The sequence below is a fragment of the Microtus pennsylvanicus genome, chromosome 20 (assembly GCF_037038515.1).
Source record: "Microtus pennsylvanicus isolate mMicPen1 chromosome 20, mMicPen1.hap1, whole genome shotgun sequence".
Classification (NCBI taxonomy): domain Eukaryota; kingdom Metazoa; phylum Chordata; class Mammalia; order Rodentia; family Cricetidae; genus Microtus; species Microtus pennsylvanicus.
The window spans coordinates 18,234,285-18,261,587 of NC_134598.1; the positions used below are offsets into that span (position 1 = coordinate 18,234,285).

Below are 27,303 nucleotides of genomic sequence, written 5' to 3' on the forward strand. Positions count from 1 at the left end.
TCAGCTGAAGCTGATGTTACCGCTGTTGCTATGACCATTAGTGTGTTGTATGTGAGTGCCATAACATGGAGTCCCACATGTCTTATTCTGGGTGTAGCCATGATACCTTCCTCTTCTGTACTTGAACTTCCGTGGTCTAGGGAGTTAACACCCCCAGCTTGTTTTCTAAGAAAGAAACATCATTACTTTTCTTGTCTACCACTGACAGTCATTTCAACAGCATCCTGCCTCATTCCTTTCCACCATGCTTATCCTTGCCACAGTGCCTGATTCTCTCAGTCAGGATGTTTTTGATTTGTTAATGAAGTTGCAAATAGACAGTAGACTGGACTGATTTTGTGCCTAAAATGAGAATAAAAGAGACTTTAGACATCTTCATATGCTTGATTATTCCTTAGTGATTCATCACCACAAACTGCTGATGAGCTCAGACCTAAACAAGGTTCTCAAACATCAAAGAACCAAAAATATGAGTACTGTGTAATTATGGAACATTTATTAATTTAGCCAGCATGGATGATATACTACTAGGAAACAAGGTCAAAGAATGAATTCAGCCCTGTCTACTCCAAACATAGCTTGTGACCGGTAGCAATTACAGTATCGTAGCTTGTTAGATTTGTAGACTATTAGAATTGGAAGAACTGCTGGATCATAGCAGTAAGATCATAGCATATCACATGCAGTAAGATCCCCAGATAGCACATGATCACATTAAACTATGCAATCCCCTGTGCTCCAAATACCAAGCATTCAAAGAAAGCCAATTGCAGAGTCACACAGTGCAGGAACTCTTGTTTGGTGCAAACTGTTGAAGGAGTTACTTAGACTCACTGAGTTTAATGAGCTTGAAACATAAGCCCTTCCCACCTCAAAGGGTTGTTGTGAAATAGTGAAGTTAAGGAATCTTCAGTAGGCTTATGTATGGAATGGTTATGTTAGCAACGTTAACATTATTTTCCTTGTCGAATGGGCAAATACACTAATCGATTTTGATGCCAATGGGAAGAGTTTGGTGAAGTAATGGCCCTCTAAATTGTATTCTCCGTAAAACATGGTTAAATTTTGTGTGACTGCATTTTTTACAAACCTATGTCCTCACATATGTATATAAATCTTTATAGGTGGAAAACGTGTATCCTTCCTTAAAGACATTTCATGAATACTCTCTTGCCTTCAGCAGTTATACCCCAACCCCATGTCATCTGTCCTGTCTTTATTAGGCAGCCCTGCATGATCTCAGGCAACTCTCATCATTTCTACCACATCTTCTTTATATCCTGTTCTTCTGATGTCTAAAATATGTCAGCATCCAGTGACATTCATTGTACAGCTCTTTTCTTTATTCTAACAGGATTATACAATGTAGTCGTGCCTTCAATTCATAAGCCACTCAGTAAATACTAACAGATGATATGATTAGACTAGGTTCTTTAGATAGAAGTAATTAAATCAAATTGATTAATATTCCCAGAAAGAACAGAATAGTATGACAGTAATTTCTTAAAATCGGTAAACATGTAAATGTATGCTGAGAATCAGGTACTGGAGGTTCCCTGGGGGATCTGATAATAGAAACCCACATCTCAGGATCATCATAAAGAAAAGGAGAAATAGATTTTGATGTTTAGGAGATGTCTCAGTATCTATAAGCACACACCATGCAGTTCCGTAGACCCTAATTTAGATTTCAGAATCCATGTAGAGAGTGCATTGCAAAATCTCATATTTGTAGCTTTTCTACAGCTAGAAAAAGAGAAGGAAGGGAGGCAGAGACAGGAAAGCCACATAGAAGTCACAGCCTGGCTAGCCTAGAGGACACCATGGAGAAGTGGAAACACTAAGAAAGACCCTGTCACAGAACAAATTAAAAGATGAGAGAGCAACTCCAAAAGATACCTGTGCGTGTGTATGTTTGCTCATGTGTGCACACACACATGCACAAAGATTAAAATAATAGAGATATATCCTTAAATTGTTTGCCCTAATCAATGCAGACTTGTTCAATCTTACTACCACAGAAAGACAGACAGATAGACACACACACATGCACACTCATACACACATACAAAGATTAAAATAATAGAGACGTATCCTTAAGTTGTTTGCTCTAATCAATGCAGGCTTAACATACACAAGATCCTGTCTTTAGTCTTAGTACCATAGACATAGAGACAGACAGACAGACACACAAACACATACACACCACAAAATATAACTATAGTGGTAATTTTTGTTAATAAATATAGTTAGTTAAAATGCTACATCATCATTTATATGTAGCCATATAACAAGTAGCTAATCTCCTTATAACTTTAAAAATTCTCCATTTCATAGGCAATGTAGAATATTCATTTATTAGATTGAGCTGTAGTGGTTGGATAACAAAGAGTTTCATAAAGGAGGGATGTTGTTTTATTTATCTTCAAATATATAAATACACAGGACTAATAACTTCCATTTGGTACGAGAAACTGGAGTATGCAAAACTGATACTTTCCAAACAAAGAAAATTGTATCACAGAAGTAATTAAATATGCATAATATGTTGCTTTTCAGTTCAGAATAAATATGTGTCTATAGTTAAGAAATAAGGGGTCCTGGAGAAATGGCTAAGTGGCCCAGAGTATATAGTATAACACTTTTGAGAAGACATGGTTCACAACCACCTGCAACTTCAGATCCAAGGAGTCTGGTACCCTCTTCTGGCCTCTGCCTATACCTGCATTCACATGGAAGTACGCATGCGCATGCTCCCCCAACACACACATACACACAGAGATACCTATATTTTTTTAAGGAAGAAAAAAAAAGTAAATGTGTAATTGTGTTTAATAAGCAACCAAGACAAATAAATCTTTCCCTTTTTTTTTCCTTAATTATGTACAGATTCCTCCAAAGGACCTCAACCATCTTCAGGTATCAATGGAAACACACAGCCTCCCAGCACTGCTGGGCAACCCCCAGCCTCTGCCATCCCTTCCCCAAGTGCCAGCAAGCCCTGGCGCAGCAAGTCCATGAATGTCAAGCACAGTGCCACCTCCACCATGCTGACGGTGAAGCAGGCGAGCCCAGCCACCTCGCCCACACCATCTTCAGACAGACTGAAGCCTCCTGCCACAGAAGGGGTTAAAAGTGCTCCCTCGGGACAGAAATCTATGCTTGAAAAATTCAAGCTGGTTAACGCCCGGACTGCATTGCGCCCCCCTCAGTCTCCCAGTTCGGGACCTAGTGATGGTGGGAAAGACGATGATGCCTTTTCTGAATCTGGAGACACGGAAGGTTTTAATAGTGGCTTGAATAGCGGTGGCTCAACAAATAGCAGTCCCAAAGTGTCACCTAAATTAACCCCTCCGAAAGCAGGAAGCAAAAATTTCAGCAATAAAAAGTCTTTGCTGCAGCCAAAAGAAAAGGAGGAAAAGAACCGGGACAAAAATAAAGCCTGCACCGAGAAGTCCGGAAAGGAAGAGAAGGACCAGGTTACTGAGACAGCCCCCAAAAAGACCTCTAAAATCGCAAGCTTGATCCCCAAGGGCAGCAAGACGGCAGCAGCCAAGAAAGAGAGCTTAATTCCATCATCCAGTGGGATCCCTAAGCCAGGGTCAAAGGTACCCACGGCAAAGCAAAGCATTTCACCTGGCACTGCAGCAAGCAAAGAGTCTGAAAAATTCAGGACTACCAAGGGAAGCCCTTCTCAGGCCTTCCCCAAGCCCATCACCACGGAGAAAGCAAGCACACACGGCTTCTCGGCTCCCCAGGAGGGGAGGGAAGCTGGCCATGCATCCCCCTCTAGCTCCTGTGGCGTGCAGGTTGCACACAGCAGCGGACAGAGCACTGGCAATGGAGCTGTCCAGCTCCCCCAGCAACAGCAACATAGTCACCCCAACACTGCCACGGTGGCTCCCTTCATTTACAGGTGAGATGGCCCCCGTGGCCCCGTGTTCACTGATCTTCATAGTGAGATGTGTAATATTAAGTTAAATGGCCATTTCAGAATGTTTCTCTTCGAAGCTACGGGACTAGAATTCTGTAGAAAAGCTTAGTCTGGAGAAATCTTCTCACGTGTCGGGCCCTATTGTTTTAGACACTGAGGCCTTCAAAACTGAACGTACATCTTTTCAAGGGCACGATGGAATTGAGGTGCCTTGACTTTTTCATGTTCGGGTCTTTATTACACCTGTAACCTCTGGTACCTAGCAACTGTCATTAGCTCAAGCTGTCCCTTAAAATAATCGTTGGAGTAAAGGTGCTGGCAGCCAAGTTCTTGTTGTCATATTTGGGATGAAGTTGATCGTAACGGTTAAAGAGGGTGGCCTCGAGAGGATACACATGTATACTGAATTCCCAGCTGTACCATTTACCAGCTTCATGACTTTAGACAAGTTGTTTCAAATTTCCTAGTCTCATTCCTTCAACTCTTAGTAGAGATTAAAATAATAACAAAGGTAATTGATTTATTTATTCTGTACTCTAGTATAGTGCAAAGCATGAAGTGTTTTTATAGGTATACCATTTACAAAGTAAATCATAGTAAAATCTTCTAAGTTTGCAGATAAAAATAGCTATTTATAAAATCAGTATATAAATATTTGTTGCTTGGTATTTTGTATATTAATTGTACACTGTATGTATTAAGTATGTGGTTTTATATTATATCTAAAAATATGCAGACTACCGCACAGTTACCAGAGTAGCTCTTTTTTCCTGTCTGGGGACCTGACTCATCAATTAGAGCACTGCCGGTCTAATTTAATTCACTGGCTGCTTAGTAGAGACCCAGCCAAGGAAAGAATAATGTCTTCTTGGTCCCATCCTTTGGCAGGCTATCAGATTTGAAGCAGGTAAGAAGTTTTAAAAATAAATTAACAGGATGTGCTGTAATGACCATAGAGTCAAGACTGCAGTCAAATATTTTAACGAATTGAATTACGGCTTTTTCAAAATAAAGCCAAGAATTGTAATTCTTATTATTTTTCCCCTTTGAAAGAAACTAAATGCTTTTCTCTAAATCCACTAAATTTTTAGCTGCTGAATGGTTCATCACAAATACACAAGCAAAAATAAGTCTGTTGTCACTTGCAGGCTTTACACACTTATTCAAGCAAGCTTCTAATAGTTACATTTGATTTGTGGGGCTTGCTTGCCACATCCCTGGTAAGTATTTCCGTCCAAATTGCCCTGACTTCAGTGACATGATATCTAAGCCTTTGTACCTGGATCAGGAAAGTCCATTGTTTCTGGCTCCAAAGTCCCCAACTGGCTAATCGAAACTTAAGATGTCCAAATCAAAATCCACATTTCAACAGTATAAGAAAAACAAGAAACTTTTAAATATATCACACTTAGCAATCTGTTCATTTCAAGCATATTTTGCAAAGACATCAATCATTTTTAAATCAAATACGAATGCCAATGGAAATGAATCCCTGTGTTTACCTATTTATCCATTTTATTTCTACAAGTGACAACAGACTTATTTTTGCTTGTTTGTTTGTGATGAAACATTCAGCAGCTGAAAATTTAGTGGATTCCATTGCATTAGAAAATATGTTTTTGATTCAGCACTCTTAATCTTCTTTAACATTCCAAATAACGCTGTGTTGCTATTGAATTTACCTACATACCACAAAGAACTCTTTGGTCATAGTTCCTTAATTTTTTTTTGTTTGTTTTTTTTTTTTTTTTTTTTTTTTTTTTTGGTTTTTCGAGACAGGGTTTCTCTGTGGCTTTGGAGCCTGTCCTGGAACTAGCTCTGTAGACCAGGCTGGTCTCGAACTCACAGAGATCCGCCTGCTTCTGCCTCCCGAGTGCTGGGATTAAAGGCGTGCGCCACCACCGCCCGGCTTTTTTTGTTTGTTTTTTAAGACAAGGTTTTTTCTGTAGCATTGGTGCCTGTTCTGGAACTAGCTCGTATAGACCAGGCTGGCCTCGAACTCACAAAGATCCACCTGCCTCTGCCTCCCGAGTGCTGGGATTAAAGGTGTGCATCACCAGTTCCCAGCTAAATTTTAAAATCAATACAATTCTATGTATATGATCTTTTTGAACATGATTTAGTGTTGATAATTAACATATGCATCTTCATACATCGCTACCATTTGTGTCATGACCATACCTCATACTCCCTCAACAGTATTTTACATGCAATCTATTATTATCACATATAATCATCATATTAAACTGAACACTAGGTCTCCTGAACTTATTTCTCCTCTCAGAAAGAAATTCTCTGTACCTGAGCAATAATTCCCCAAACTAACCCTCTACACACATCATTGCCACTAATATATCACTACTCTCTAGTTCTGTGAGATCAGGTAATATTTCTTTTTTACATCCCAAGTGTAGGAAAGACAATGCTCTTTTTCTGTGCCTGACTTACTTTACTTACCGTCTTGTCCTCCAGATACACGTTTTCTCAAATAACAGGCATTCTCCATCTTTATGCTTGAATAATATTCCATGACATCTGTGATCAACATCAGCAACAACGCTATTTATGGTTACAATTTGCCTGCTAAAAGCTTAGCAGGAATCCCTTGTGGGTATGCATGTCACCCAAACAGACTTTCTCTCCACCTCAAAATTTCATTTCTCCCTTTAAAGTGAATATTATAGATGTGGGGGTAATATAGCCCACCGGTTAGGAGAAAAAAAGAGTAGAAAAAATCTTACATCACTACTCTTGAGAAAATTGGTCTAGAGTTCTTGATATCATGCCCCTTAAAGTCACAGCCGTTGCTTGCCACCAATGACTGGTCATGTGACTTCTAACAACCTACTTAAGGGTAGGTTAATTTTGGACTTCAGTTTTCCAGTTTATAAAATGGAGATGAAGTAAGTGAGCCTACCTCACATGATTCTTTACAAGATTGTGGCTGGTATGTGCACTATGTTAAGAACATCTGTTCGGTCTTACACAGCCTCCTCCGAATTATTCATACAGTGGTTCATACAGACTAGTTGTTTTAAGGGATTTAAGGAAGTAATTCTATGTAAAACAATTATCATTAATGCCAATAATAATTCTTGGGGTATTGTACTGTCAAATAATATAAAATAAATAAAACCATCAAGGCACATTCTACAGTATTCTATATTTGGCACAGCTATGACATATCACAGAATTTTATGAATGATAAAAATATGTCCTCTAAAAGCAGAGTTTTCTTTTTTTTTCTTTTTTTCTTTTTTTTTCGAGACAGGGTTTCTCTGTGGCTTTGGAGCCTGTCCTGGAACTAGCTCTGTAGACCAGGATGATCTCGAACTCACAGAGATCCGCCTACCTCTGCCTCCCGAGTGCTGGGATTAAAGGCGTGTGCCACCATCGCCCGGCTAAAAGCAGAGTTTTCAATACTCATACTTTCCCACCATGTGTGGGAGAGGTTTAAATTCTTGATTCATAACATTTTGAGTATGGATCCACATGTCTTTCCTTATTCTAACTATCCCTGCTCATGTTAAGAATCCTTCCTGAAAGCACCCTGACATGTTTTATAGGGTCGTTAATTATTTGAGATGATAATATTCTTGATTTATTACTTTATAATGGCAGTACCATCTTTTAAAATATCATCCGTTAGTGGTTACTTACTGAAATCCTCCACCCTGTAAGACTGATGTTCATTTCCTGACTTACACTTCACCACAGATCCACGAGGATGTCATACTACTCCTATTTATCAGAACTGGAGAACCAGCGATTGAGATTCAGAGTAGTAATGATCTCTAAAAATTACAGAGTCGGCAACAATTTGCCTGTGAAACAGTTTCTGACTGACGGCACACGTTCTCTCTTCAGTGAGCCTGAACGTGAGGACATAGTCGCCTTTGCTCGTCAGTTCTTTCTACAATGTTGGGAGAATGGGCATTATTACCCGGAAATTCAGACTAGGAAAATGTCAGTAATACGCTTGCAAGTTTCTCAATCAGAACTCCCCTATAGATAGGGCATGGTGGTGTACGCCTGTGAATCCCACAACGTACATGGGAAGATAGGAGACTGCATGGTCATGGCCAGCCTTGCTAGAAGAAAGAGTACACCTCAAAAAATCATTTATAATAAGAAATTGTGAATTGTTATTAACTAGCAAAATTAACATAATACATATTTTTATATGAACATATACATATGTAATATTTCAATACGCTTAAGTAACTTACACAGATGATTAAGCCCCAGGTAATTTCTTTTCTTTTTTTTAAAGCCTTATAGAGGTCTTTCTTAATCTTAGTTTAGATAAATTTTGCTATGATAAATAAAACACAATGGCCAAACCAGCTTGGAGAGGAAAAGGTTCATTTCATTTTTCACTTCCAGGTAATAGTCTGTCCCTGAGAAATTCAGAACAGGGCATCAAGGAGGGTAGGAACCCAGAGAAAAGAACCAAAGTATAAACCAAAAGAGCACCTAACTTTTTAGCTCCTCGTGTCTTTCTACGCCTGCTTTCTTATACAATTCATGATCACCTGCCAGTAAGTGGTACTGTCCTCATGTGAAGGGCTCCCCTGAGTCAATCGTTAATATAGGAACATCCTTATGGGCTTGCCTATAGTCCGTTTGGAAGTTGCTTTTTTTTTTTGTTTTTTGTTTTTTGGGTTTTTTTTTTCCACTGAGGTTCCTTCTACCCAAATGACTCTGACTTGTGTCAAGTTTACAAAATCTCACCAGCACACTTTCTTAATTATCATTCCTAGTGGAACATTAATATTTGCATCCTAATATTCATTCTTACCAACTGCATATCCAGAGTCGCATAAATAAAATGTCAGGTTATGATCGTTAAAGGGTTTCATGCAATCTAACTCTTAATAAAGTATAACATATTTTATATCACTTTTGTAACTCAATTATCCCCACAAAGTAATGAAGATTGTAAATATACTATGAGTGATACTCACTTAATGAGCAGAAGTAACTAAGATTAGAAGGTGGAGAATTTAATAGAAGACATAAGCCCAATAGTAGAGGTTCATAACAATCACACCTCTTTAGGGACATGGGAATAGCCAGCCCTTGTAAGTCTTAATGTGTCCACAGAAACATCTATGAGATGGTCACATGATCATTTGACAGACGCTAAAGAAAAGGGAGTCACCACATACGATTCTCTCCATACACCCATCCTTAACTCTTTAGGTGACTTTCAAGAGTGGTATAAAGGGAGGGGACATGATGAGACTGTACTGGAATGTGTAAACATTGGTGGTCTAAAAGTGCATTGCTTTAGAATTTATATCGAAGAAAGAGTTCTTGTTAAATATTTGGAAGCATGTTGGGCCAATTAGTGTCTAATAGGGAGGTTCAAGTACGAAGCGAGACTTCAAGAAAAACGTGGATTTTTGTCAGGTGTCTAGATCTGGTATTTGGCAATTTTACAGTCTAGGTTAAAAGGAGCAAAGGACTAAACTGCGGCGTGCCATATGCATCCTAAAAACGAAAATAGCTGCCAAGGCCCACATCATGGATTCATGTCCAGGTGGTTGAAGGACTAAAGAAGATAAATAGCGCAGAAAAATTCATGTTTTTTTCTCTTAACCACTCCCCCAGAAAAGTATCCAACTTTTCACTAGCCCTGCCAACTCTTCCACAACACCACCTGAGTCATGCGTTTCTTCCTATTTCTGTTTACCACTTCCCACCTAAATTCCAGTGAGTTTCTCCACTCTTTCTTTTCATATATTGTAAATGACAATAAAATTATGTGTTTAATATAGTGTAGGCCCCCTACAAGCCAAAGAGTTGAGGCAGGGCCTGCCTGGGCAGTTCTCAGAAGAGAAAAATATCCTCAAAGCATGACTAGTGAAGAAAAGAAAATCACTAAGTGTTGGAAATTTATTAAATATTAGTTGCAAGTTTCTGTAACTCTCTATATTTATAAAATTAGATGAATGAACAATGATTTTAAGCATTTTTTCCACTTTGATGTAAAATCATACCCCTTCTGAGATAGCATCTTAGACTGCTAGCAGAGCTTTGGGTCGTAAGATGTTGTACAGTCCAGATTTGCCCAGGGAATGCCTTGGAAAACTATCATTTGTTTACGCTGTATTCTGAAAGGAAAAGACTATAAAACATTCGTTTTCTGGCTGGCTCCCTCACAAGGTTTGAGGCTTAGGTTATTTGTTGAACAATAAATCGAGTAGGAGGAGCTGTGAGTTCACAAAGATTGAAATATGGAGCATATAACCATCTTTCAGATGAAGCACGGTATGCCCTCAAGCAACCTCTGCAGATTATAGTGCAGTTGGAGATTTATGGGAACTGGGCATAATTGGTCATCAGCACACACTAAAGATTATTGAATTCTTGCCTTGCAAGCTTGTCTTTTACTAGGCTGGATATATTTATGTGCACTGGGGAGTAGTTTAAACGCCCTCACACTGCAGTGTTTTAAAGATGAAATACGGAGATGCTGCTGGAAGACGGGCTATTATATCGAATCCTGCTGAAAGCTGGTGTTCTCTAAGCATAGAGGGGTATACACAACCTTTCCTGTTTTGGGCTTTTGAATTTTGCTGTCTGATATTAAAAAACTATTAAATTTATAAAAAGGTAAAGCAATATTGCTAATACCATATATATATATATATATATATATATATATACACATATATATACACACTGTATTTATGGTACCTAAAACATTACTTAATTTTATTACTTTTTTCCCAAATACCACTCTCAGTAATTTAAAGTTAATGTTGCATGTCGTAATCATGTCTCTCTAGCAACCCTCAGTCTCTTCTTCAGAATTTCCTTGACTTTTATAACAATCCCTATTTTGAAGGCCAATTTTCAGTACTTTCCTTTTATCTAGGTAGGTCTGATATTTCCCATTGTTAGACAAATGGACTTATTTTCCTCCAATGTCACATAAATAATGCTATGTTCACTCCATTGTTTAGGCGAAAGGTATTTATTATATGATTATTTATATTTCTGTTATTGTGGCATAAGATTAGTCTGCTTCTTTAAGATACTTCCTATAGTTTTTTTTATTTAAAAAATAATTCCACTATTTCTAATAAGCATTTGTGAAGGTATTTTGAAACTATATGAAACATTTTATTCCTTATATCCATTCATTCATAACTTTTAACATTCATTGAGGCTACTTGCCTGAATTAAAATTGTATTCTAAAGAGGGTTATTTCATAATTCTTTTTTTCCTCTGTGTTTACTTTCTGCCACCTTAGTGTAAGAGAGCAGTTTCTCCCCATTCTCTATAATGTAATGACTAATAGAATTCAATTTTATTTCACGTGTTATAATCCATTGCTGCCATAATTTATTTTCATGTTTTCAGTTTCCCTAACTATGCTACTGAGACATCTTTCAGGCCACTTTGTATAACCTTTTAACGAGCATGACCACTCTTTGAGACTCCCTGCCTAACGTGCTTTTGACTCATCTGTTCTTTCCCTACATTAGCTTCATCTGTCATTTAATTATCCCTAATTTCTATTCATGGGGAATTATAGTTCAAACCATGTTATTGCTTCTAGGTTTTCTAAAGTGGTCAAAACTAAGTTATCTGGGTAAGAATATACATACGCATTTCCATCAGAAATTATGCAGTTAAATATAGGTTAATATAAAAATTGCTTTTATAATATTTCAGTTTTGATAGTGCCTAATATGTGTTATCAAATTTCTTAAATGGCCAGGAAAGTGTAACATTTAGAATAGATGCTGTTACAGTCAATGTTGTCTCTTATAGACTAAACTGACTATTAGTAAGAGGAACTTGAAATACAATACTGAGTGTCCAGGGGCATTTAAATGCAGCCCAACTGTCAAAGTAGTGATGGATAAGTTCACCATATTCAGGCAGCCTGGTTTAAGTATGGGTTAAGCATGTACCTGGTCAGACAGCTGGAAACTGTAATTTGTTTATCTGCAGAATTGGAGTGACGTTTAGTGGTGTTGCAAAGATATTGCACTAGACCAATACTTGTTACACAGAAAGTACATAAAAATGGAGTTTCATTTCCCTGCTAATCATTGTGGAGATTGAGATTGATTAGTTCTGCAAGTTTTAGTGACATTTTGTAGACCTGGAAAAGTAGAACTCTACATTAACTAAATAGTATTTGCCCGACGCCATGTCATAACTTCAGGAGGCACAAGTAATGAGGGCCACTGTCATGCCAGTTTGTGGGAACAGTCAAGGATGGCCTGCAGTATTCACTCTGTCGAATTGTACCTGTGGAGTTTGAAGTCTTCATCTATTGTGTCATAACAAGTCCCTAATATTCTTGTTCTAAATATGTAATAGTCACAATAATAGAGGGCATTTGGGAATGGTCCAGAAATTTGCCTTTTTCATTATTTATAATAAAAGGTAAAATTATACTAATGAGCATTGATTACAGCCCAGTAGGCCAGAGTTAAAAGCTAGTGCTACTACTTTTATAAATGTATTTCCTTAGGTAAATGGCAGTTTTATAAAATACGTGGAATCGAGATGCCTGATCTGAACTTGTGGATATAATGTAAAGGATATGACGTTTAGTGTCTCACATTCCTTGTAATGGTTAATCTGTATCCATATTTTGCTGCTGTAAATTATTCCTTTTGAGAATGCCATAACATATCTACCAAAGAACTTGAAAATAAATAATACTCTCTTGTGACGTAAACTAAAAGGACATCAAAAGATAATCAGTCTGCAATATGTACTCCCACAATCACACAATATAATGGGAGTATCTGAATTAAGAGCTCGCAATTAGAAATGTGAGCACACTTTGTGTCTCAGATAAGGGACAAGAGAGGCATAGCCAGCAGAACTGAACGATCAGTCTCATGTGGTGAGGAAGGTAGTCAGTCATCTCAGAAGTGTTTTCTAAGATCTGTTTTGCATGGAGCAAAATCCCTACTGTCAAGACGTTCTAAATATTTTCATGGTCCATACAGACTTTACTAGAGGGACATCCTGTGGATTTTTATAACTTCAGTGATTGCATATTTTGCCTCTCATGACAGTTGCTGGTACTGATCTAATAAGAAGCAGCCATCATTGAGCTTTAAACAGTCATTCCAGTAAACGTGTAAGGTAACCCAGCTTCTGGGAGATGACTCCCTAAATGCTAAACCTGCAGGGTTGCAAACCAATCTTGGCTCCCAGCCAGCTTGCCAAGGCAGGGTGTCTTTTCCACACTGTTTGAACAGTAGTCTGGTAGTTTTTTAAAGAGTCTCAAGTGTACATTCATACTCAAACTTGCTCAACATGTAATAAGAAGTCTTAGAATACTTAGAGGACATTTGCCTCATTATTCAGACTGCTGAGAGGTCAGAAAAATAAATGTTTCACAAGAAATTAGTCTTGACTAGTAAGTTGAATATTGGTTTGATCCAGGCTCATTGTTCACGGATCTTTCTAAAACAGACCAGGTTCACCTGCCTAGGGATGGTGCTACACACAATAAACTTGGCTCCCCTACAGCAATTAATAATCAACAAGATGCCTCATAAGCTAGGATAGTCTGATGTAGACATTTCTTCAGTTGAGGTCCCCTCCTCCCAGATATGTCAAGCTGACAACCAAGAATGGCCATCACATGTGCACAGGTACTACTTAATTCAGTGAATATAACTGAGACCACCTGGGAAGATTGTTAATGAAACGCAAAAGACTCTTAGGGTGAGCCTTTGAAGAGCCTTCCAAAGTTTTGTTTCCTGGGTCTCCTACCAACCACAGCTGCAACATTTAGTGATTTCGTTTTTACTCAAAGGACAAATTAAAAAAAATCCATCAAATAAAAATTATAGAAGCCAAAGATACGAGGAAGCAAAATGGAGAATTTGGGTTATAGAAATGAAGGCCAGTGTTTCTTGAAGAAATGAAAGGTCCAATGTTCAAAATGTCCCCAATTTATCAAATGAAGTGAAGGATAAAGATGGCAGCTGAATGAGCATCCCTGGGGGTCTTTGCTGATGCAGTTGTATAAAATCTGTTAATTGAAAGCCGACACTTTTCAATTTGCTATACTGTTTAAGGTAAAATAAAGTAGGTCCCCTCTGCCAGAAATTAGTGGAGGAAAATGGCTAGACATAAAAATTCTTGCTTTATTTTGTTTATGAGTCTCACTTCATGTATATGACACATCCATCCAAGGATGACATATGGCGTTAAGGGATTTCTTGAAAAATAATGAGCTTTTCAATTTTTGTATCTGCCAGTTCAATAACAGTTGTGAATATGTGTGTGTGTGTGTGTGTATGCATGCGTGTTATATGTCTGAAGCATAAATACATGTTCGTCCATTGTTTGCATGAGTGAATATGGATGCCTGCATATGGAAGCCGGATGTTAATGTTGGATGTCCCTTTACTGCCAACTTTATATTTTGAGACAGGGACTCCAACTGAAAAGTTGAGGTCACCATTTCAGATGTGTAGACTGGCCAGTGAGTTCCAGTGATCTTTCTACCTCTGTATCCATATTTTTGCTGCTGTAAATTACTCACTTTGAGAATGCCATGACATAGCCATCAAAGAACTCGAAAATAAATAATATACTCTTGTGCCATAAACTAAAAAGACATCAAAAGATAATCAGAAGTTTGTACTCCCACAATCACACAATATAATGGGAGTATCTGAATTAAGTGCGAGCAATTAGAAATGTGAACACTCTTTGTGTCTCAGCTAAGGGACAAGAGAGGCATAGCCAGCAGAACTGAACGATCTTTGCTGGGCGATTTTATACATACCACTGCATTTAAATATTTATGTGGGCATTGGGGTCCAAACACAGATCATGCTTATGTAGCAAGCACTTTACAGACTGAGTCATCTCTCCATCCCTCTTCCTCTCCCTGTTTTCTACTAAGGCCACCCCAGATCAGTCCCACCAATCTGAGGCTATCCCGGGCTAGCTTTAGACTCTTGATGTTCTCATCTCTACTTCTGAAATGCTGAGATTACTTCCTTGCCCCAAAGTGATGGGCATATATCAACTAGTTCTGATATCAATGCTTATATTGTATTTTTCTCAAAACCAAGATTTAGGATAGAAGTCATAGATCAGTCAAAAGTGAATCAAAAATTTATTTCACAGATAAATATTTCTGTAGATGTTCCTAAACTAAGAAATAATAGCAGATGACTTGACATGCTTCAGACTCAGTTACTGTGAACAGAATTTTAAGTAAGACACGGGGAAACTATTACAAAAAAACAAGTCCAGCAGCACACCGTGCTGTGCCCGTTTGACTCCGGTGTCTCGGTGGTTCCTGCTGTGACTTTGTCAAACATGAGCTGTTGAATGAACTATGTGTGCATTTGTGTCTGAATCAAGAGATTCCTAAAATGTTCACCTGTGTATAGAGGAAAGAAACTGCCTTAAAGCGAGACTGGCATATCAACAGCACTTGCGTCCTTTGGTGAACGCTTTCCATTTTATTAGATAAACCCTTACTTGCTAACCTCATCCTCCCCACCCACTATTGACAAGCACACAAATATAAACAGATGAAAGATCAGTTCTGGCTGTCTATAATGTTCCAGACTCCTATGTAGCTAAATCATTAACGTTGCAGTTATAGTTTACTGCCTGTTTGTTACTTATTCTTATGCATTATATTACAGGATACATTTTATAAGGTAGGCATTAAGAAGAGTTCCAGGTGGGGTTGCAATGATTTGCTATGTTTATATATGTTTACGTGGTCAGATTTCTATAGAATGGACCCCTGTTTCTTGTTTCACTCAATGCAATCAACTATCGATAAATATAGGTTTACAAATGCAGAAAAATTTAGGAGATATGATTCAATACTTCTCTCATACTTGGGTGTTATGTATAAAATAAGTTCTAAAATTCTCATCCAGAGAGATATCTCTGGAACATCCCAGCCACAGGAAAGAGTTATCAAACCCAATGGAAAACCTGTAATGAGCTGATTTCTCCTCATGCTAAGATGAGTCCTTGGTGACCACAGTTGTTTGTCTCTGTCTTTTTGGTTAACTTCAGAGCACATTCAGAAAACGAAGGCCCCTCTTTACCATCAGCTGACTCCTGTACCAGCCCCACAAAGATGGACTCTTCATATAATAAGACGGCTAAGCAGTGCCTAGAAGAGATCTCTGGTAAGTGAGCCGCCGATTAATGGAAAAGTCAAACCTCAGAGTTCTTGTAACCTCCTTGAAAGTCTATTTTATTAAGTCACATTTGCTCTGTGAATTTTGCAAGACTGGGTTCCGTATATTTCATGCTTCAGAGTTTCTCACATATTTGAATGTTGTGGTCAGGATGATCTCTCTGTTACTCTGAAAAGTGTGAAAAGCATGGTGGTTTTTTTCAAAACCTGAAACTGTAGTTTACTTCAAGTCATTTTGCCTCTAGGGAAACTTCTATGGTTAGTAGGGTAGTTGTTGTAAGGGGGCCACTTGTTTGTTCCCAGCTGCTCAGTGCCGAAATAATCACACAGAAGCCATGATATTTGCAATACTATTTGGCCAATAGCTTCAGGATATTTCTGGATAATTCATATCTTAAATTAACCCATCTCCATTCATTTGTATATCGCCACGAGGCTGTGGTTTACCGGCTTACCGTGTCTGTCACTCGCTGAGCTACATGGCTTTTCTCTACTCCACCTTTCTTCTCCCAGCGTTCAGTTTAGTTTTCCCTACCTAGCTCTATTCTTTTCTCCTGCCACAGGCCAAGACAGCTTCTTTATTAGGCAATGGAATTCACAACATACAGTGGGGAATCCACATCAGGTAGTCCTTGGATCTGCATGGAGATTGAAGTTATACTAAAGATTAAGCATAACTTTGAAGCTTATAATTGATTCAGTTCTATCCTATATATAATTCTGTGATGTTTGCACCAGTTTTACATTGTCCATCTTGGCAAAAATCTAGTTACAACAATGTTTCATTGTACAAATGTAGGTGATATAAAATAGCAAATCTCCCAGATACAATTATTTTTAACTGTATGAAAAGGGATTTTTTCTGCTTGAGTTGAGTATTTTCCCAGTGATTCATATAAGCTTAGGATTATATGGAAAACCTTTCGTGTAATTTTATGTATATATTTAATTTTTTTTTTTTTGATTTTCGAGACAGGGTTTCTCCGTAGCTTTTTGGTTCCTGTCCTGGAACTAGCTCTTATAGACCAGGCTGGCCTCGAACTCACAGAGATCCACCTGCCTTTGCCTTCCGAGTGCTGGAATTAAAGGTGTGTGCCACCACCGCCCGGCTAATTTTATGTATATATTTATTATGTATAATATATTCATATTTAATCATTCATGAGGACCAAAGTTATTTCTTAGAAAACTGCATTGTCATTAGTTGCAGAGAATTTAAGAAATTTGGATAGGGTTGCAAGTAGAGGAGCCTCTCTTTTTTCAACAAATCTGCAGATGAGCCCTCATTTGTTCACTGCCAAGTCCAATGGCAAAAACTACGGATCAAGTTGAGTTTCAAACATGTCTGTCTTAATTCAAGGCCTGTAATTCCCATCTTGAAGATCAAAAAAGCCAAAAAAAAATTACAACTGGAAAGGTCTACACATTGATAACCAAGAAATTCCGTTGAGCAAGTGTGAGCTCTTCCTGAAACACCTATCACTGGGTAGTGGCAGAAATGAGAAAACAACACTCCAGGTGCAACTTTTGGAATGAGTGATGCCATCTGCATCTGTGTCTTCAGATGGCAGATACAACCCAGGGCCAGTGCAGGAGAAACAGGATAAATTATGGCGTGAAGATATGGCTCTGGCGGTGTATTTATAGACATCAGACTTTACAGGGAAGTGTCAAGATGGTGTTCTCTGCTCCTGTATTGTGACAAGCTATTTTATAAGTTGTGGTGTGAAGATGCTTCAATTACCATATTGAATGTGTATGAACATCTGGTTTATGAGTATGAAGCGCAGTGCTTCCATCTACAGTTGGAAGTGAATTTCAGTGGAATTTGAATTGTAATCATTGTTTCACCAAGGAAAACTGTTTTCTGAAGTTTGCACCTCAATGAGTAGCTCTCTTGGAGCAAATAATCCATGTTTAATTTTACAGCATCTTATTCTGTCTACCTTGAATCATTTTTTCATATTTGTAATTAATATTTCTATTTAATGTTCTGGTGTTTTAATAGAATATTTGAAAAGTAATATAAACCAGATATTTGTGTAATAATGTAATGGATTGAGCAGAAGAACTAGTGATTTGTAGAAATATGGGCAGGAAATTTGAGGAAGAAAAGGAAACAAAAAGTAGATGCCGGAGTAAGTCCTGTGCTATTACGTCATTTTTGCCCTTATCTGTTTGAAATTAGCTTTTCCTTCTAGATCACTGTCCCTCCCTCCATTGCAACCCCTGCTTTAATTTCTGATATTTTAAGGGTTTGAATAAATGACTTTCCCAAGAACCTAGCCTCGTCCAGGAACCTTGTGTCATAATCCCAGCTGAGCTACACATTCTCATAGTTGGTGCCTAGGCCTGGGTACCATCAGGAAATATAACTTCTCGACAACATCTTTGCTATGAATCCTATTTGGTTTTTTAAAAATTGCTTTATGTTGGTAGTTCTTTTGTTCATCATGTATGTCTGCAGAGGATATGGGTCCCTGGTACCCACAGGGGACATAAAACAGTGACAGAACTGAAGTAACAGTTTGTTACCATAGTTGAACCCTGGTCCTCTAGAAGAACAACCAGTACTCTTAACCACTGAACCATACCTCCAGCCCCATAAATCTTATTCTCACTGCTTGAAGTTCCCTGTATTTACAGTGCTCTCCCCACTGTTCCCTGACTCCACAATGATTCTGCTAGGATTTCCAGAGTATGAACCTCATGTCTTCTCATTGCCCTTTATCAGACTGCCTATGTCTTCTTCCTTCTTGATCAGCATAGTAATTGTGGTAACAGAAGAATTATTCTCCCCACCCACACACATCCCTGATACCTTTGTGCTTTCTCACTTCACCAAATCAAGTATAGTCTTATTTAATTTTTTAATTAAATGAATTCAATTCCTCAATTTTTTATATCAATAATGAACGAATAAGAGGAAATCTACATGCTGGTTGAGGTGACTCTGTAGTGATCAGTTTAGCCTTATGCATTTCTAGCAGCCCCAGTAAACATGGTTCCCTAATTCTGCTCAGTCTCTCAAATTCTTAGATTACCTTTTTGTCACCAAACTCCAACACTGCCTGTCCTAATATTTTTAACTGTTAACCTCGATGTAACTTTGCAGAATGGGAAACAAGAAAGGAAGTCCATGAGCTCTGCTTCCATGTCTACCCACTCAGGGTTTACATCTGCTTAGTACCTGTTTACATCTACTTGATACCTGTTTCCTTTGCTTTTCTGGTACTGGCATCTCTTTCACCTTCTCATGTAGCCCCTCTCTACCAAACCATCTCTTTAGACCACAAAGTGAAGATGTACGCATAACTTCAATATAATACAGCTTTCCTTTGCCTTCCAACATAGTTGTAATGTAGTTCTTTTGTCCTACTCTGAGTACCCTTCAAACTGACTATGAAACCGTTCTCATTGTTGCCCTAGGTTACTCGAACTAGCTTTTTTTACTTCATGTCTGCACTGAAATTGCTCTTAATTGAAGCTGATATTATTTGGAGACCTGGCAAAATCCAAAGATTAAGCCTTGTGGCTCATATTCTTCACCTCTGACCAGGAAGCTGCCCTCTTAGAAAAGAAATCCCCTTAGAAAAGAACATTTCTGCCTTGATGTCAAAATTCCATTGATTTTCCCCATAGCTCTCTGTTTATTCTTTTCTAGTAATCTTTTCTAGTTGTGCCTTTTCACCCTAAATTCTTATCATTGAAACAATTCAGCTTCTCCCCCAAGACTTATTTATACATTCTTCCTTGGTGAGTAACAGTAATTTGTGGCTTTTAATGTGATCCTTATACTGATGACCACCAACATTTCTCTACTCTAGTTCTCTCCCTTGTAACCTGACTCAAGTTTCCAATTCCGTATACAAATATCTCAATACATAAATATCTTAAATAAATATCCTACATTAATATCTTAAATAATAAATATCCTTAAGTATCTCACAGATACTTCCAATACACTATGTTTAAAACAAATCTTAAATCTGGCTTCAAAGCCCCTTTGTCTGCCTCTTCTCCATTTTGGTTACTGGTAATGCAAGCCTCATTTGTGACCTCATCTATCCTCTGACACTAGGTTACTGACCTTATGTGAATGGTTTATTCTCTTTGCTTTCAGGAAACTGGGAATAAGCTTTTGATACACTTCTCAGTATTTGATGGTTTGCTGTTTTGTCTGATCTCAGAAGCTCAATAAACACTGGTGACACTGTATTTGTCATTCCATAAGAACTAAAGTGTTGTTCTGATAATATAGCTCAGTTGGAGAGTACTAACCTATCAAATGATACTTCATAAATTAAAATTTTAACACTACAAACAAAAATCCCAAAAACCTAACATTCTAGGCACTTTTAAAATAGAATAATTATATTTTCGAGATCTATCTAGAATTGAGCCCATCTTTGCATGTCTATTTTTGCCCTTATTAACTGGTGTATGCTAGTATGTAGTGGGTTCATAATTCCCACCCAATTACTGTTTATGAAATGAATAAAATGCAAAAATTATATTTGCATAATGTGACCTTTGATGAGAAAGAACCGGTCTTAGTTAGGGTTTCAATTGCTGTGAAGAGACCATGACCACAGCAACTGTTCAAAAGAAAGCTTTTAACTAAGGTGGCAGCTTACAGTTCAGAGGTTCAGTCCATTACCGTCATGGCAGGGAACATGGTGGTGTACAGGAAGACATGATGCTGACTACATAATGATCAGAAGGCAACAGGAAGTATTGACATTGATAGAAGGCAACTGTCACAGTGAATAAAACTTGAGAAAGACCCCAAAACCTGCCTCCATGATGACATACTTCCCTAACAAAACCATCCCTACTCCAACAAAACCACACCTCCTAATAGTGCCACTCCCTTTGGGGGACATTCTCTTTTGAGCCATAATAGAACCCTAACAATATTTAGGTGTATGGAACATGCAAAAAAAAAAAAGGAGAGCTACTATGGGCTTTGGATGACATCCCAGTCAATAGGGCGCATAATAATGCAAAATGATTAGCACTCAATGAAAACACTATTTTGTGGTTTTTCAAGATGACACTTCCCCATGAGACTTGGTGTTTGAACACTTGTTCCCTGCAAGTGGTGCTACTCAGTGAGGTTGTTAGACTTTGAGGAGGTGGAGCCCTGCCAGAGGATGTGGGTCGCTAGGGGCAGGCCTTTCAGTTTCACAGTCACCTACTTCACTGTTCTCTATTCTTGACTCTCAAAGTCTGTACGACAAGTCTCCTCCAGCTCTTGCCATGCCTGCTGTACCTGATGGAATACCTTCCTCAAACATTGTCTCATCAATGAGGAATGTAACTAGTACAGACTTGAAAAGAAACACAAAATAATCTTGATTATATTATACATAGATTTTTTTAAAAAAATACATAAGGTATAAAACTACCCCCCCCACTTCCTCTATAAAGGTTGATAATGTTCCCCAGGGAAGGGGAATCCTTTTTCTGTTAATTAAAAGTTGTCAAACCCATCTTTGTTCCATTAACCACGTGATGTATAGCCTGTGAAAATTCTAGCACTCCTAAGGAGCAAGCTCTGTTCATACTGCAGTGTAAGTTGGTCAGAGGAATTCACTAAGGGGGAGGCTACGTGTTTAAATTCTCCTGGCTGTAACAGCTCACTAGGAGCGGTTAAAATGTCTTTGCCAAGAAAACGTTGTGGATTTTCTTTTAATGTAGTTGAATTTAGGCTTGAAGACAAGCATTAGAGATGAGAGGCCTCACTTTGCCTTTGAAGACTCTTTGCGACTTTTTAATATTCTCCAGCGTTGTGAGACCAGCATGCAGATTTCCTTTACTTGTCTCATTCTTCTGGAGAAAGCTCCATGGCCTTTCCCGGATCTGATAGTGGTGGGTTCTATGCATTGCTATGCACTGTTCAGCCCACAGCAATGAATAAATCTTCTTAGTTGCCCAAAGCACCTTCAAGCTCTAGGATTCATGTCACCATCTTGATATTACATTTCTGGGTGGATTTATCATGTACATTCATTGCGTTAGCTTTGTTTGTATTTTTACCCTCCTTGACAGGGAGAATTTCTTCTCTGAGGCCATTTCTTGTAAGTGCCAAGAGATCAGCTGTAATTGAGATTAAATGTTCATTCCATTGTAAAATGCTTTCAGATTGTGCTTTCTACTTAAGATCACATTGGCCTTTGTTTTTTATTTTTTTATTTTGCCTAAGATTCTCTGCTCCCATGTGTATCTACTCTGTTTACATTTGTTCAGTGCAGTTTAACCTTTTAACTGGAATATATATTTAAATATAAAAAATACTATGCTGATTTCTAAGAAGTAATATTGAAATAAGAAGATGATTGCAGGGAATTATTTTAGAATCAAGCATATAGGTTTAACCAAAGGCAGTGATTGTGCACACTCCACACTAAAGAATAGGGAATATGTGGCATTTAAGGCCTTTGCAAATGATCACCAGAATTTCCCATTTCTTGAATGTTTGTGGAGTCTGAGAAGATCAAGCTCAGGTGATTCAAATCAGCTTACATATTCTACTCAAATAGCCAAATAGGAAAATGGTGTTCACAAAAGACCTGAGAGCTTTCTTTTCCAGGACGTTACAGTGGAGATATTTTATTTTATATATGGATAAAATTTAGAATGAATCACCTTTCTGCAGTTCACTGTTTTTATTCTCTTTGTGTGGAAGCTTTTCCTCCACCGTGTATAACATGCATTTCTCTGTCTAAGTCCACATAAATAAAAATAGCCTTGTGTTATGCACACTCAACAAAGCAGGGATGGATGCCTGTCGTGATGTAAGTGGACTCCCCAGAGTTGTCAGGGTAAATTTACATCTAGTAGTTCCAGGGGCAAAACTACTGAAATTACAAGCTTGTTGTAAAACCTTTAAATAAACACAAAACATGGCAACCCCCCATTTGATGTTTCCTTTGTTGGAATATGTTTCCAAAATTATTGGTGATGCTTGTCTGCGGTTTCTTCTTTCTTCGATTTCATTGACTTTAGCCCACTTTTGCTGTCTTCACCCTGTGAGGAGAGTGCTGTATTTCTGGGCCAGGAAAATTATGATGGAACGTGCAATTTGATTTGATAAATTAAACGCAAGTAGAAAACTGACAGGAGTCCACTCTTGAACAGAAACGGTGAGATCCCCTGTTTAGAGTACACATCTCTGTTCTCTGTCATAAGATCAATATGTGCCAGGCGCTGGTCTTGTCATGGGTCTGAGAAAAAAATATACCTAAGCAGGAGCTATTAACCGGTACAGGGTGCATATTAGTGTCTGGAAAGAGAAATGTTAGTTTGAAAGGCACTTTGAGCCATGCTTCTTAACCTTGACACCACTGACATTAGAGGGGGCATAATTCCTTTCCGTGGGCTCTGAACCTGTCAGCGTAAGATGTTTAACAACATCATTGCCCCTCAGATGTTACCCTCTCCCATTGGAATCACAAATGTCTCCTAGGGAACAAAAGTCATCTTCCGTTAGAAACCACTAACCTCAGCCGCACGGTTCACAGAAGCAGGGTCCCAGAGCCAGCAGTACTTGGGGAAAATATTAGAAAAGCAATGTCATGACCTTCTCAGACCTACAAAATGAACAGTTGTGGGACCAGTGCCTTGCAAATGGGACTTTAATGAGTCCTCCTAATGGTTCTTAGCAAAAACTGGAAAACCAGTGTTTAAGGTGATTGGCGTATAAACACCCTTTTGAAAGGGAAGGGTCTAATTACCACTTTCATGTATACACGCAGTAGTTCAATTCTTTGACCTATAAAGTGTTACGGTTCCCCATGTTGTGAATCAGTGAGGCCTAAGGGTACATTTCCATATGTCAACCAATGTATATGTTACATGGAGCACAGAAACAGAATGTTTGCGTCTTAAGAACTGCACTGTGTTCTGGTCGTCTGGACACACGTGGTTTTTGAAAAAGAAGTTGTTTTTGAAGCCTAAGTGATCTACTTCAGAGACCATTTATGTGCATTAGTTTTATTTAAACATATATTGCATGCACACAGTTTCTAAGGTGTGAGAATTGAGAATCGGCATCCACAGCCGACTCCTTGTTGATGGCATCGTTTGGGTAGCAGTTGGTTCTTCACATCTAATCGTGCATACTGGTGACATGGACTGAAGGGCGGTCTGCACTGAGTGAGACCATGAGCCAGCATTACCTTTCCCGGGAACGTTGTCATCATGTGAAACAGAATAAGCATGGCAGATTACTGCGCTGTTTTATCTAGCTAGTGAAGAAGACATTTCTCCCCACCGAGGTTTATAAGTGAAAATGGGAACTCACAGCTCATGTCACTTGCCTTCTCCAGAGATGATCAAGACTTACATGCAATTTGACTGATACAGTGACTATCTTGTTGAAATATTTTCCCCTCCCCCTTTTTAGCATGTGATATTTTGGGAACATTAAAATTCTTTAGAAATTTTGTTCTTTAATACCCTTCTTCACCGTCCACGTGATGCGTGATTTCTGATAGACCACATATTCGCAAAAATAAATTTTCCTAAAAATCAGGATTGCATCTAATAGTATGGTATACACACACACACACACACACACACACACACACACACAATATGAGATAAAAATAAGATACTTATATTTTAAGTTTTCTGCATTCATCAATATATGTAATATTAGGAATTAATTATACTGTACTAGGCTTATGGGTTGACTTAAGATACTGCTTGGTATATAACAATAATGTACTTTGTGTATTTTACTTCACACCCTGTTATGTCTGCACTGGGCTATAAACTTTTTTGGTCTGTGCTGTGAGTAACAATGCTTTGACTAAATTTTTTGTTGTTGTTGCTGTTTCCACTATGTTTTTGAAGGAAATAAGGAAGAAATCTTGATTTTCATTATCACGTTAGAATTTTATTCATTATCTTAAGAATTTAAACTTGTTCTTAAGCATTATCTCAAGATTTTAATAGGCAGGATGAGAGCTTTCCCTTCAAAACATTATCTGCCAGAGGGGAGAGGGATTCGGGCTCCAGTTTTTAGGTCCTTTACAAAGCTCTTGAATTTGATTTGTGCTTTTACAGCACGGATCCCGACATTCAGAAGACAGATCCGCCTGCTTCAGCTGCCTGCAGCTATAGAGAATTAGCCTGTCTTTCTCGGAATCAGGAAGAGCACGCTGTGCAAGAGTGTGTGAGAGAGCATGTGTGCTCCCGTGTGGGCGGCTGGGGTGGCTGAGAGGCTGAGAGTCTTTTAGAATTGCAGAGGATCCTCCTATAGCCTCTCGCTTGGCTTGGAAACCTGTGGCATTCTCGCTTGGCCAGCTGCTGCCGTGCCTCTGTTTTAATTTAGCAGGGTGTTTGCTGCCATGGCAGCCAGCAGCATCCACTGCAGCAGCAAGGGAGAACCATAGATCTGAGGATGCAGGTGGAATACTAAAATACGACAGAGGCTCAAGCAGGGCTGGGCTCCGGAGCTTCGTTTCTGCTGTCCCTGGGCTCTGCTGCGGAAGCCGTACTTACTGCACTGTGTCAGCTTGCAGACCTGGATTAGGGAAGGGCTAGTGAGAAGCAGGGCTGTGGGGCGGGACCCAGAGACATCCAGCGCTGCTTCACCACCTTGCGTTTCGGAACACAGAAGCATTAGAGGGAAATGTGGACGCACCATCCTGCTGAGACACACGATTGGATGAAGACGGGAAAACGTAGTTGGCTTCTGCGCTACTTTTCAGCTGGAGCAGAGTCTTTCCGTGAACTCTTTTTCTGCTTAAGACATATTTACGCAAAATGTTTGTAAGTACTGCCGATCAGTGAAGCGATGTGGCATGCTCAGCTGTGGGAAAATGATTGTGTCTACCCCGTCTCGGCAATCTCCTGTGAATGTCTGAGCCTGAGCTTTTGTTGAAGTGCACGTGCTAATTAAAACCAAAAAAAAGGGGGGTGGGGGACAGTTACAATTGGAGCGGCAAAAGACAATATGAAGTCCGATTGAAGAGAGAAAAGCGGGAGGATCATGCAGCAGTCAGCGGAGCTCTCTGTGTTCCGGGGTAAAGAAGTCAAGAGAAAGGGAGCTTGCCTTCAGAAACAAAAGTCACTGACCAACCTTTCCCTGACCAGCGAGAAAGAGAGGAGACCCACTGTGCGCATCTCCAACTGGTTTGGAAACGCTGCCAAGGCTAGCCAGAGAGAAGCCAGCTATGCAGAGAGAGGCTCACTCTCCAGGTTTCTCTCTAGGTCCGTGCAGTCGCTGTACCATGGTAGCGGCTCAGGAGCCTGGAGCCTCTTGCCTGCAGGAGGCAGTCAGTCCTGTGCTGATGACTTGGAGGACTGGGCCACAAGGAGAGGGTTGGAAGGGGAGAGTGATGAAGACAGCAGGTCCGAAGATGAAAACGGGTCCTCCAAGCCAAGCAGCATAAGCCGAAGTTGGGCAGCCGAGGAGGGCGAAAGCTGCCTGCGGGAAGGGACCGCTCACCTGGATGAGGATGTGATCCTCACCATGCTGGGTGACCTGGAGCAGGCACTTTACACTGACTTACTAGGTGAGTCCAGGCTGCTGAGGAGGGATTCATGGGAGTCTTCCATTTTTCTAGTCTAATTCCTTATGAAATAGATGTGCTCAGAATTTTGATTTTTCTTCTTTCTTGAAACGATTCTCCTTGTCAAACGGAACTGTGAGTACCTGTTTTGAAATTTAACCGGGAAAAGTAAATAGTCTCAGTTGAGGTTATCGCTGACGGGGAGTCTAGGGAGTCCTAAAGGTCAGCATGCTATCCACTTAGTCATTGACGGAGTCTTGTTTAACTTCTCTCAAGGTGACCTTATCTTACATGCGTAAAGAAGATGGAAGGGTCTCCTGTGTACATTTTCTGTATGCTTTCGTGTGCTGCTTTGGAGTTACCTAAATAGATGGTTGCCCTTCTTTGATGTTTCAAACACTCTGAATGCAGAGGCCTGAGCTCTCTAGCCATGCCTTGGTTTCCTCCCTCCCTCCCTCCCTTCCTCCCTCCCTCCCTCCCCTCCCTTGCTTCCTTCCTTCCTTTCTTCCTTCCTTTCTTTCCTCTTGTGTCTGGGAAGAGCTGTTCCTGTATATGGATGTTACAAGTAAACCAGGGGGTTGACCATTAACTGTTTCCTACTCTGCAAACTGGGCCCCTTTAATGCCTCAACATTCAGTGACATTATCTTCAACTAGATGTGAAGGGT

The 27,303-nt window shown here is 39.2% G+C and overlaps 1 protein-coding gene across 6 annotated transcripts in view; it reads left to right on the forward strand.

Annotated features, from left to right (window-relative positions):
* Nav3 (neuron navigator 3) overlaps positions 1 to 27,303 on the forward strand; it is a 477,963-nt gene that overhangs the window by 316,579 nt on the left and 134,081 nt on the right. For 5 of the 6 annotated variants that reach the window (XM_075954789.1, XM_075954787.1, XM_075954788.1 and 2 more), the window contains 2 exons: positions 2,890 to 3,916; positions 15,984 to 16,099. In XM_075954789.1, the coding sequence (XP_075810904.1) occupies positions 2,890 to 3,916; positions 15,984 to 16,099 (1,143 nt within the window). Of the gene's footprint in view, positions 1 to 2,889; positions 3,917 to 15,983; positions 16,100 to 25,249; positions 26,640 to 27,303 lie in introns of those variants that run through there. The other variant, XM_075954791.1, reaches the window with a different exon arrangement.